Source organism: Lolium rigidum, chromosome 3 (genome assembly GCF_022539505.1).
Source record: "Lolium rigidum isolate FL_2022 chromosome 3, APGP_CSIRO_Lrig_0.1, whole genome shotgun sequence".
NCBI lineage: Eukaryota > Viridiplantae > Streptophyta > Magnoliopsida > Poales > Poaceae > Lolium > Lolium rigidum.
In genome coordinates, this window is record NC_061510.1 from 382,983,491 (window position 1) to 382,996,089 (window position 12,599).

The 12,599-nt window shown below is 52.5% G+C and overlaps 1 protein-coding gene across 1 annotated transcript; it reads left to right on the forward strand.

The window, feature by feature from the left end:
• The first annotated feature begins 2,924 nt into the window (after positions 1-2,924).
• LOC124704424 (leucine-rich repeat receptor-like serine/threonine-protein kinase BAM1) lies at positions 2,925-7,129 on the forward strand. Its single transcript, XM_047236679.1, has 2 exons — positions 2,925-5,549; positions 6,377-7,129. Exons 1-2 carry the CDS (start codon positions 2,948-2,950, stop codon positions 6,847-6,849), a joined length of 3,075 nt encoding a protein of 1,024 aa, XP_047092635.1. The 5' UTR covers positions 2,925-2,947; the 3' UTR covers positions 6,850-7,129.
• Positions 7,130-12,599: the final 5,470 nt, after the last annotated feature.

Genomic DNA, 12,599 nt, shown 5'->3' on the forward strand with positions numbered 1-12,599 from the left:
AATGATAGACTCCCGAAAGCCGCAGTCCATCTGCGTGTCCGGCCGCTCAACCTTGATGATGGTCCAAGGATGACACAAGTCAAAGCTCCGAGGACTGCAGCAACACGCTTCTCGGCCAACTCCACCTTGTCTGGGCTGTACACAGCGGGGAACTCGAGCTCACCACGCGTCCAATTGAACCGGCACAGCATCGCGTTGTACGCGCAGATGGACATCATGGGTGTGTCAATGTGCCGAGTCATAGGCTCTACTCGGCCCTCACTGTCTCAGCTGCCCAGCGGCTAGAGGGCCAAAGCCGGACACCACGAACCACAGTGTTTTTCCTCACACGGCAGCACGGCGCCGCGCCGGCCATGAATCAACGGCTTTTTTTAAGGGGTGATGCATAGCGGGGTGCGGCAGTAGCTGAGGCGGAGGCGGCGTAGCGGGAGAGAGGGGGGAGAGAGCGGGCGTGCGAGGGAAAGATGATAAAGTGACGGTTGGAGCAGCAAACGATATGACACCCTCTTCCTGATGTATATTTACAATTTTACATCACCTATTGCATATTTCAGAGCATGCCTTCAAAATTTGGGCCACTTTTTTGTTTTTGTTTACATCACCTCTCGGAGCCTTTTTTTTTAGCTCAAGGAGCCGGTTTTCATCACCTATGACGAAAACAAATTGCATTTTCATCACCTTTTGGAGCCGGTCTTTTTTTTGGCTCAAGGTGCTCTATATCAGAAAAAAAGTGTTTTCATAACTTATTTGAGATACTCCACTGACATCCAAGGAGCGCGGCAGCAAGGCTGCATCGGCCTAATGGGGTCGTCAGATCAATTAACCGCCGCGTTTGGGGCACCTCTATCTATTCAGACCCTAAAGCATTTAGGTAAATTTACGTAAACTTAAAATATCATTATATTTACAAAGTTAAATAATATTTTACTACTATTTAAATTAAAACTAAACCTAATCTACTCGGTGGAGGGCCCCTGTGTCATTGTTGGCGCTGCCACGCTGCTTGGCCCACGCCCACCTCTTGGCCCTATGAAACCTTAGCCGTCCTCTCAACCTATGGGTGGTCGGTGAGGTATCTCATTTGCGTCTCGAGCTGAAGCACCATGATATGGTCGTCTGTGGGGGTGTTTCTGACCCGTCTCCACATGCCGGTATGCCTCTCCCGCCGCTCCATCCCGCCTTAAAGCAGATGGCGGCCCATCAAGGGTGCAAGTGTGGGTGGTGCTTCCCATGCCCGCTGAGCCTTTAGTGACGCCCGTCGGTGTTGATCTCTTCGTTGTTCTGGGCGCGCCGAGCCTTGCGAGCGGCTGTATCTGTGAGGATTTGCATGTTGAGGTCGATAATGCACTGTTGCTTGGCGTTCATGAGCAGCCGACCGGCCTCCTCCATTGGAGCTCTCTCACGGAAAATGTCGATGATGCGGGCTAGGATGACATCATCACACTCCTTCAAGGTTTGGGCCATGAGACGCTCCTTGCGCGTCATCTCATAGGAGTCGAGAATGGCCTTCTGCTCCGGATCCGCCAACAACTGCTTGGCCGACTCCTCCGTCTCCTTCATATATAGGTACATCCAAATTTAGAAAAATTTATGGAATCCTTTTAGGGAGTGGGGGGGGGGGGGGGTTACAAGAAAAGAGAATGGACATGTGTTATAGATAAACATATGATGCATGATGCTGACCCATTTTTTACTAACATTGACGGTTACTTGTTTTTATTGAAATGCCAATTGTTTCTACATTTTTGGACCATGAGCCCTCATCTAGGCTAAATATTTATTGAAAAGAGTAGCCATGTCTTCATTTGACACATCACCATAAATTGACTAATGCTGAAATATGATATCTCTTATAGATATGCTAGCACAATATTTGGTCATTCTAGATGATGAAATACGATATCTCTTATAGATATGCTAGCACAATATTTGGTCATTCTAGATGCTGAAATATGATATCTCTTACAGATACGCTAGCACAATAATTGGTCATTCTAGATATTTATTTAATTTATTTCAACATGCTTAATAATAGAAAGGTCGATGGTCCCTTCATCTTAAATAAATTGGCGGAGTCATATACTATGTCCAGATCAATTGTACTCTTGAGCCGTATCAATTAATTTTAGCCGATGGAAGTGCATAATTTTGATCACGATAGTATATAAAACCTAACGTGTCTTCCTATTTAAATCTCACATATTTTATCCACTTCTATTTACGCTCCATATCTCAAAGTAAAATAAGGAAAACCTGCAATGTGTCTTTGTATACCGTTAAGATAGTTTTTATACTATAAAATATTGGACTAGACAATTAAAATGTTGATAAACTCATATGTGTGACACGATAAATATGTTTCCCTCACATTTGTGAATAGCCACCGTGCTAGTTTGTAAAATTATTATATGCTGATTTTGAAAATTGGATAACTTCTTTTTTTTTGACGGGGAAAATTGGATAACTTGAATCCACATAAGTTTGAGTAGAATTCTTGTAACAATAATTTTGTTCAAGATATAGCATGGGATTTAATTTGAATCTTTCGAAAAAATAGGAGTAATGCTTCCAAGAGTGCACAGTAGAGACAAATTCTCGAACCAGATGAATTTCATGGTTAAACAAGTAACCACAGCACTAAAATAAAAAGAGGAAACAAATTGACACTAACCATTCCGTCAAACAGCCCACCCAAGATGACATTATAAAACGGACCCAATCCCCCAAAAGGAAAGGAAAACCACACACCACGCCTCCCCAAACGAAACAAAAGAAAACCAACATTGTTCACCAGCCCCCTGCACACCTCGTGCTCGACACCCACATCACAAACCCAGAGTACCACGCCCTTCCACTTTCATCGCACACTCTCCTTGTCTCCACTCTCCCTCGCCGCGACCGGGAGTGTGAGCCCTTCTCATCCCCGCCGCCGATTGACGGAACCCCAATGCATCTCCGCCTCCTCCCCGCGCTCCTCCTCCTCCTGCTCGCATCCCACCTCGGCGCGGCCGATGGCGACGCGGACGCGCTGCTCGCGGCAAAGGCGGCGCTTTCCGACCCCACCGGCGGCCTCGCGTCCTGGACGCCGCCGCCGCCGCCAAACGCGACGAGCACCGCCCACTGCGCGTGGGCCGGCGTGACGTGCGGCACCCGGGGCACCGTCGTCGGCCTCGACGTCTCCGGCCTCAACCTCTCCGGCGCGCTCCCGCCGGCGCTCTCCCGCCTCAGCGGCCTCCTCCGCCTCGACGCCGCCGCCAACGCCCTGTCCGGCCCCGTCCCGGCGTCCCTCGGCCACCTCCGCTTCCTCACCCACCTCAACCTCTCCAACAACGCCTTCAACGGCTCCCTCCCGCCCGCCCTCGCGCGCCTCCGCGGCCTCCGCGTGCTCGACCTCTACAACAACAACCTCACCAGCCCGCTCCCCGCCGAGGTCACTCGCATGCCGCTGCTCCGCCACCTCCACCTCGGCGGCAACTTCTTCTCCGGCGAGATCCCCCCGGACTACGGCCGCTGGAGCCGCTTGCAGTACCTCGCCGTCTCCGGCAACGAGCTCTCCGGCAAGATTCCGCCGCAGCTCGGCAACCTCACCAGCCTCCGCGAGCTCTACATCGGCTACTACAACAGCTACTCCGGCGGCCTCCCGCCCGAGCTGGGCAACCTCACCGACCTCGTCCGCCTCGACGCCGCCAACTGCGGCCTCTCCGGGCCGATTCCTCCCCAGCTCGGCAGGCTGCAGAAGCTCGACACGCTCTTCCTCCAGGTGAACGGCCTCGCCGGGCCCATCCCGTCCGAGCTGGGCAACCTTAAGACCCTCAGCTCCCTCGACCTGTCCAACAACGCGCTCAGCGGCGAGATACCGGCCACCTTCGCCGACCTCAAGAACATGACGCTGCTCAACCTGTTCCGGAACAGGCTGCGCGGCGACATCCCGGACTTCGTCGGCGACCTGCCCAGCCTCGAGGTGCTGCAGCTGTGGGAGAACAACTTCACCGGCGGCGTGCCGCGCCGCCTCGGCCGCAACGGCCGGCTCCAGCTCGTCGACCTCTCCTCCAACCGGCTCACCAGCACGCTGCCGCCGGAGCTCTGCGCCGGCGGCAAGCTGCACACGCTCATCGCCCTCGGCAACTCCTTGTTCGGCGCCATCCCGGACTCGCTCGGCCAGTGCAAGTCCCTGAGCCGTATCCGTCTCGGGGAGAACTTCCTCAACGGCTCCATTCCCAAGGGGCTCTTCGAGCTGCAGAAGCTCACGCAGGTCGAGCTGCAGGATAACCTGCTCACCGGCGAGTTCCCTGCCGTGGTTGGCGTCGCCGCGCCTAATCTGGGGGAGATCAACCTGTCCAACAATCAGCTCACCGGGCCATTGCCGGCATCCATTGGGAACTTCTCTGGTGTTCAGAAGCTGCTTCTCGACCGCAACTTGTTCTCCGGTGTGATGCCTGCTGAGATCGGCCGGCTGCAGCAGCTCTCCAAGGCTGACCTTAGCAGCAATGCCATCGAGGGAGGTGTGCCGCCGGAGATTGGGAAATGCCGGCTGCTCACTTACCTGGACATGAGCCGGAACAATCTCTCAGGGAAGATACCCCCGGCCATCTCTGGAATGCGGATACTGAACTACCTCAACTTGTCCAGAAACCATCTTGATGGGGAGATACCTCCGTCCATCGCCACAATGCAGAGCCTGACGGCGGTCGACTTCTCATACAACAACTTGTCCGGGCTTGTTCCAGCGACCGGCCAGTTCAGCTACTTCAATGCCACATCTTTCGTTGGCAATCCAAGCCTGTGTGGACCGTACCTTGGTCCATGCCGCCCTGGCATTGCTGATACTGGTCACACCACCCATGGCCATGGAGGGCTGTCTAATGGTATCAAGCTGCTCATTGTGCTAGCCTTGCTTGCTTTCTCCATTGTATTTGCTACCCTGGCAATCCTGAAGGCGCGGTCGTTGAAGAAAGCCAGTGATGCTCGTCTGTGGAAACTCACTGCATTCCAGCGCCTTGATTTCACCTGCGACGATGTGCTTGATTCCCTGAAGGAGGAGAACATTATTGGCAAAGGCGGGGCAGGAACTGTGTACAAGGGATCAATGCCCAATGGTGACCATGTGGCCGTGAAGAGGCTCCCGGCAATGGTTCGTGGCTCGTCACATGATCATGGGTTCTCGGCGGAGATACAGACACTTGGGAGGATTCGTCATCGCCATATCGTGCGCCTGCTAGGCTTCTGCTCAAACAATGAGACTAACCTGCTGGTGTATGAGTATATGCCGAATGGCAGTCTTGGGGAGCTTCTCCATGGCAAGAAGGGCGAGCACCTGCTTTGGGATACTCGGTACAAGATTGCTGTTGAGGCTGCCAAGGGGCTGTGCTACCTGCACCATGATTGTTCACCGCTGATTCTTCATCGTGATGTCAAATCAAACAATATTCTCCTGGATTCTGACTTTGAAGCTCATGTGGCCGACTTTGGGCTGGCGAAATTCCTGCAGGATACCGGTGCATCTGAATGCATGTCTGCCATTGCTGGTTCATATGGCTACATCGCTCCAGGTATTACAGCATGCCCTCGTTTTTAATAAGATTCAGTCTGACTATTCTTAAGATTATGAGATGATAAATACTGGATGCTTAAAACATAGGTAGGTTATAGAACTGTATATCATAACTCATAAGCACACTTCATGCTACTGTTTACTGTTAGTACTTAAATGCAGACATGTAGTACTGTTATGGGTGTTCGTACGCTTACTGACACTGCCAAAGTTCTTTCCCAATTATAATCTTGTAAACTGCCATCAAGATGAAGTTGTTAAATTCAGATACTATCTGACAAGTCTTGAATTACATCTCTAAACCTAATGTCTTTTAAAACCACCTCAGCATGTACTAAATAATTAACCAACAACTGAATGCCTTGGGCTCTTTGTACTATCGCTACCAGCGTATTTCATAAGGTTATTGAACTGTATGTCATAACTCATAAGCTCACTTCATGCTACTGTTTACTGTTACTACTTAATTGTAGACATGTAGTACTGTTATGAGTGTTTGAAGTTTGAACACTTATGGACACTGGTAAAGTTCTTTCCCAAGTATAATATTGTAAATTGCTATCAAGATGAAGTTGTTAAATTTAGATATTATCTAACAAGTCCTAGAACCACCTCAGCATGTACTAAATAATTAACCAACAATTAGTCTTGGACTCTTTGTATGGCTACCATCGCATCCCATAATGGAATGTTGTAATTTACATAAAGGAATATTTGATTACTTCAATTCTGTATCTCCAACTTGATATTTCTGTAGCTGCCAAAGAGCATCCATGTAGTATTACTTTCTAACTGGGAATTACCTTCTCATCTGTGGCTGTCCAGAATACGCATACACCCTCAAGGTCGACGAGAAGAGTGACGTCTACAGCTTTGGTGTCGTCCTTCTGGAGCTCGTCACCGGGCGGAAACCCGTGGGGGAATTTGGCGACGGCGTGGACATCGTCCAGTGGGTGAAGATGATGACGGACTCGAACAAGGAGCAGGTGATGAAGATCCTGGACCCGAGGCTGTCGACGGTGCCGCTGCACCAAGTCATCCATGTCTTCTACGTTGCCCTGCTGTGCATCGAGGAGCAGAGCGTGCAGCGCCCGACGATGCGTGAGGTGGTGCAGATCCTCAGCGAGCTCCCCAAGCCAGCTGGCAACCCTGGAGAGGAGGAGCTTCCGCATTCTGATGAAGGTTCTGCGTCCGACCCTCCAACCAGCTCCAGTGAAGCACCAACCGGCGACGTCAAAGATCAGCAGCAGCACCCAAGCTCGGAGTCGCCGCGTACTCCAGATCTCATCAGCATCTGATTGATCATCCAAGTTCCAGGGCATCACCGTTGGTCGCGAAAGTATGCGAGCTTCTTCTTCGATCGTGCAAACTTAGGTCTGAATGTAGGGGGTGTTATGTTAAGAGACTTCCTTGTGCTGTACATAGTCAAGCTTGATTGGCTTGGTGGTGGGTGTCCGGTTTCCCGTTTGATTGTTTTTCGGTTTGCTGCTTTAATGTAGGATTCTGTAGCCAGTTCAGGTACTCTAGTGCTTTTGATCCTCCTTCCTTGTGCAATGTAGTAGCCATTTTAAGTGTCAAGTGCCTTTGTTATCCGATCCAGCGTACGTGAGAATCTGATCTTTGCTGTGGATGCTTTAAAGCGCTTCCCTGTTCGTGTGCAGGCATCTGAAGTGGGCTGGTCTTTGCATCCAGATCTGATACTACTAGAATTGCTGAAGAAGAAAAGCACTTTTCTCCCCTCTGACATGGAAATGATAATCATCTGAAAAGCGCTTTTGCGCGGCCAAAGCATTCGATTGAATCTTGCTTTTGACTTTGTTTCACGATCGAAGTAGTTTTGCTTATCGCTTCCTGTGTTGGCAGCCTGGTGGCACAATGTCAAAGGGTGCGTGCGTTACACTACAGGTGGAGAGAGATTCAGAACCAGTTCAGTTTGTGGTTAGCAGATGCTTCGTCCTTCGCGTAAGGGCATATCTCCAGCGGCGCGACGCAAACGGTCGCTTAGCGACCGTTTTCGTCCACCGTGACCGGAAATGCATCTGGCACCACCTTCAGCGGGGCGACGCAAAGTGATCGGGCCGTCCGCGGAGACGCAAACCTGGCCCAAATATGCGCCTAGGATCCGTCTCTGGCGGACGCTCGGCGGACGCGGAAAGTGTCCGCTCGCGTCTGGCGGACATTTCGTCGGGCCCGCCTGGCAGTGACGCAGCGTCGATGCGTCTTCTCCGTCGCATCGCGGCCGAGGCGTCGCTTCGGCAGTCTGCGGCCGCGTAAATGGCGATGCCTGGCGCGCGGCCGTCGCCTACCTCTGCGCACGTAGTATGGCGATGTCACGCGTGGCGCGGCCGTCGCCCTGCCTCCGACCTATATATACAGGGGCGCGAGCATCTCATCTCCTCCCCACTAAAAACCCTAGCCGCCGCTTCCTCTCAAGCAGATCCACCATGAGCAGTGCCGGACGCGGCCAGGCTGCCGCGCCTCCACCTCCACCTCCCACTCCACCTCCTCCGGCCTCGAGCTCCTCCGAGGAGTTCGACTCGGAAGACAACACCGACCTCCTCCACCCGGTCAGGGACGCCGCGGCTCTTGCTGAAGCGGAGAAGGAAGCACAGTAGGAGCTGGCGAGCCACGCGGCGTTGGACGCCGAGCTGGAACAGCGCAGGCTGGCGGCCGCCGCTGCAGCAGAAGACTCCGACTCGGAGATATCTTGGTCCTCCGATGACTCTGATGCGCCGACGCCGGAGGAGAAGGCGGCGGAGCAGAGGACCCTCGTCGAGTCTTTCAAGACGCTCAAGGACGACGCCGCCAACGCGAAGCTGGAGCAGTGCCTGCAAGAGGACGCGGCGGCGCACCGAGCCATAGCGGCCGCGTGGGAGGCGGCGGAGAAGCAGGCGACAGAGCGACGCAACGATGGTGCCAACCTGTCAGGAAGCAAGTAGTTTAGGCCTACAGGTCTAGTTTGTATAGTTTTTATGCATTTTTATGTACTACTTTGAATGTTTTTAACTATGTTGCAATTCAAAAAAATAGGTCGCCCCGGTTGGAGCACACCCAGACGCAAACGGACGAGCGGAAAAAATATGTTCGTGGGGCGATGCAAACGGACGGCCTCGCGACAACTTTTGAGCGTCCGAAATGCGTTGGAGATGCCATAACGCCAAGCCTCAGCATCGGATCAGATCAGCGCTATCAGTACTCGAGAAAGACTGGCTAACTAAGAGCATCTCCAGTCGCGTCCCCCAAACCGTCCCCCAAAGCGATTTAGGGCGCGCCGGACAAAAAAAGCGTTCCAGCCGCGTCCCCCAAAGCCCATTTTTGTCCGGCGCGCCCGATACGGTGTCCGGCGCCCGAGCCCGTCCCCGTCCCACAGGGGACGTACCGGGGACGCCGGACACAACGAAAAGCGAAGCGGGGAGTGGCGGGGCCGACCCGTCGGCGGCACAATAATTTAAACCTAACCGTCGCCTACCTCGCGACGGAAGTTATCGGCGCGCAGCCGACGGTGCAGCTTCCGCGAGAGGGCGCAGCCGACGCGTCCCGTCGCGCCTAGCTCCGCGTGCCGGCGTTAATGAGCGCCACCGCTCCTCCGCCTCCCTCCGGCTTATAAAAGGGGCGCCTCTCATCGTCCCTCTCACACACAAACCCTAGCGCCTCTCTCCCAAACCCTAGCCGCCACCATCTCTCAACAAGACTCGACGCTATGTCTGGTAGAGGCGGAGGCCGACCTCGCGGCCGCGGCCGTGGTCGTGGTCGTGGTCGTGGTCGTGGCCGCGGCACAGCCTGAACGCTCGCCGTCGCTCTCCCACGCCGTCGTCTTCATCGTCGGAGATGGACGTGGAGCCGGACGTCCCGTTCGAGTTCGTCCATGTCCTCAAGGGCGACCCGCGCGGCATCCGCGAGGCCGCCGGACTCCTTCGCCGAGTACGTCGGCGGCGTACGCCCGCGCACGATGCATCCGCGGGAGCATTCGTGCGGCCATCGCCGGTGGATCGTCAAGGCGATCTACGAGACGCGCGGCAAGATGTACCTCAACATCGGCCGGGAGAAGTTCGCGCGCCACCACAGCCTCGAAGCCGGCTTCATCCTCGTGTTCTCCTACTTCGGCAACACGGGGACATGAGCGTCAAGGTCTTCGACGAGAGGCGCCGCCTCCGGACTACCACGTCGACGGGGACGACGACGGCACCGACGAGGAGGACGACCGAATGAGTGTTGTTTCTTCGCAGCGAATACGTGCACGGAGGTTTCCGCTCGTTCGCCTCATCGGTAGAACCAACAAGGGCACCATCCTCCCGCTGGATTTTCCAGGTTTAGTTGATCGGGTGTGCCCTCGAGTGTTCTTTCTTAGCAGCGAACACACGAAACCTTCGATGCACGGCCTAGTTAGGTTTAGTTTCTTTGCAATATTTTATATTTGTGTCCATCATGGTTCAAACTATCTATTAGTTTGTGGAAAACCATGTTCCAAACTGTGTTTTCGTGTAAACCACGTTCCAAATTATGTATTAGTTTGTGGAAATTGAAATAAAAATGCGAGAAAAATTATTTTAAATGTTTGGGGGCGGCGTTTGGGGACGCGGCTAGGGAGCGACGTCCCCAAACGCAGCACGAGCGAACACGTCCCCAAACGCTCGATCCGGCGCGGTTTGGGGGACGGTTTGGGGGACGCGATTGGAGATGCTCTAATGTCGGATAATCCGCTGGGTGATCGAGCGAGGCCCCATGCCATGATGATTGTTTTTGTTGTTGATGATGATGTGTCTCTCTCGGAGTCTCGGCTCAGTCCCCCGTCTTTACGTGGAGATCGACGGCAATGATGCGGCGTCGGTGCACGGCTGCGACATCGTCGGATGATGGTGGCAGCGGGGCAGGCACGCACGCACCGCCATGGAACGCGACGGGGAACGGCCGGCGTGCCTTTCCGCGGCCCCGCTCCCCCTTGCTGCCCCGTCTACCCTGATTCTTGCCCCGGCGTACGTCTAATCAATTCAGGGATATCGATCGAGTTTCTCACGTACCGCGCCCTCGTCCTCCGTGGCTACGCCGGCGAGATCGCCGGAGTCCTGCCCGCCGCCGTTTCCGGATCGAATTGCTTGATTCTAACGAAACACAGTAGCACTACTCCTTTCTCTGTATTGGCACTGTATAATAATTGCGTGATAGTAGAGTACTAGGCCAGCCATGGGGGAGGCAAAAGGAGCGTGAGATTGGATGGCAGTGCGATCGATCACTGTTGCTGTTTGTTCGGTCCCGTTGGATGCGTCCAAGAGGAATGGTCACATCCGCAACCCAACAAGAACAACGGTAGGTCGGTAGCAAATGCGCTTGCGCGCCCTACGTTCCTCTACCGCGCGGATCGCCGCACGGCGGGCGGCAGCACCATGTGTTGGCCACGAATGCCAATACCTGCCCTGCCCATCCGATCCAATTATTGGTATACCACGGGGGTTAATTTTCTTCGTGTCAAATGCAATCTGTATTTATGTTTAGGAAAAAAAATCTGGTTTCCTTTTTCATTTTTACGAAAATTCGAATGATCAATTAATAATCATTAACAGTAGTGCAAATAACCCTAAAAGCAATAGAAATCACAAATATATACTCGAACCTAGGGACGGAGTCAGGAAATTATCACAAGGGGGTCAATTGCTTGTAAAATTTATTGGAGGGGGACATACAAGTAAATTTAGCAAATTGCAAGTCAAATATACATATTAACCAGTTTTTTTTCATTAAAAATCACAATGAGGGCGGCCAAGGCCATGGCCCAATTTGCTCCCTGTTGGCTCGATCCCTACTCGGACCACCAAGCGATGACGACAGACACTAACACGAGCCAAATGCATGCCACCGTCCTCGTCTCTTTAACACCGGAGCATGACAAAGCTTGGTGTAGTAGACACATCGTTCTAAGCTCCCAAAGAACCAGCACACCATACTATCAAGTATCGCTAACAATGACAACCCTAGATCAGAATAGACTGACATGAAACCATAGCAGCGAACATGAAAATCGAACGGATTCCGGGAGATCTACCGGATACATAACTCCACGTACCCTCCGTCTAGTGCTAGACCTTTCTTCTGATTTCATGATGTAGCCGTTGCCTCACGTGTTAAAAAATAAAATACACTAAGAAACAGCTTAAATAGTTAAAACTAACGCCGACGAAGGGCCATGGTCCGTCACACGTCCATGACCCCAACACTACCCTAGACGGAGGAGACCGACTACGCCGCTGACAAGAAAAACGGAACTCTAGATGAGGTTTGTTGCCGCCGCCTCCTCCCGGTCGCCTTTCCTGGCTGCTCTCACAACGCAACCTATGCCGCCAAAACACGAGAGATCGGTCGCTCACGAAGCGGTAATTTGAAGCAAGGTTTTGACTCACGGTAGTAGTAATCTTGAACCCTAGCACTTTGTAGCCATAAATAGTTCGGTGATTTGGTCTCCCGTGGAGCAAGCAGTGGCACCACCATTATTTCGACGCAAACAGTTCTACTACGACAGCTTTTCTTTTTGTGTCTAGTCATCAGAGATGATGACACAGGCACGTACACAGCATGTGCCGTTCTCACTGTTTACGCTTACGATATTTACCACAGTAGCACACCTGCTTAAAATGGAAGCAGAGCTTTCAGTACGGTTGCATTGGCCAGAGTCACTTCAGTGCCTGCGTCTTGGCTTTCTCCGGTTTCAGGCTTTATGAACCAGCAATGCCAACTCCTCTTTGAACTTATGTCTGCAGCGATAGAGATTTGAAGTGATTCCTTTGAAAACAAAGTCATTTCGAATCGTCCAAATTGACCAAGAAATCAGCATGATAATGTCCATGAAAAAAGGCTGCTGAATTTTGGATTTTAAGCTCTGAACCACATCTTGCATCACTATATGCCCATCAGTCGGTGTTGGAGCCCATCTAGGACATAAATATTGCCAACAACTTACTGCAAAAGGACAAGAAAAGAACAATTGATCTCTTGTTTTCAAAGCAGAGCCATTACACATAATACATGTGTAATCTGGCAAGAAGAACCTCTTTCTTTG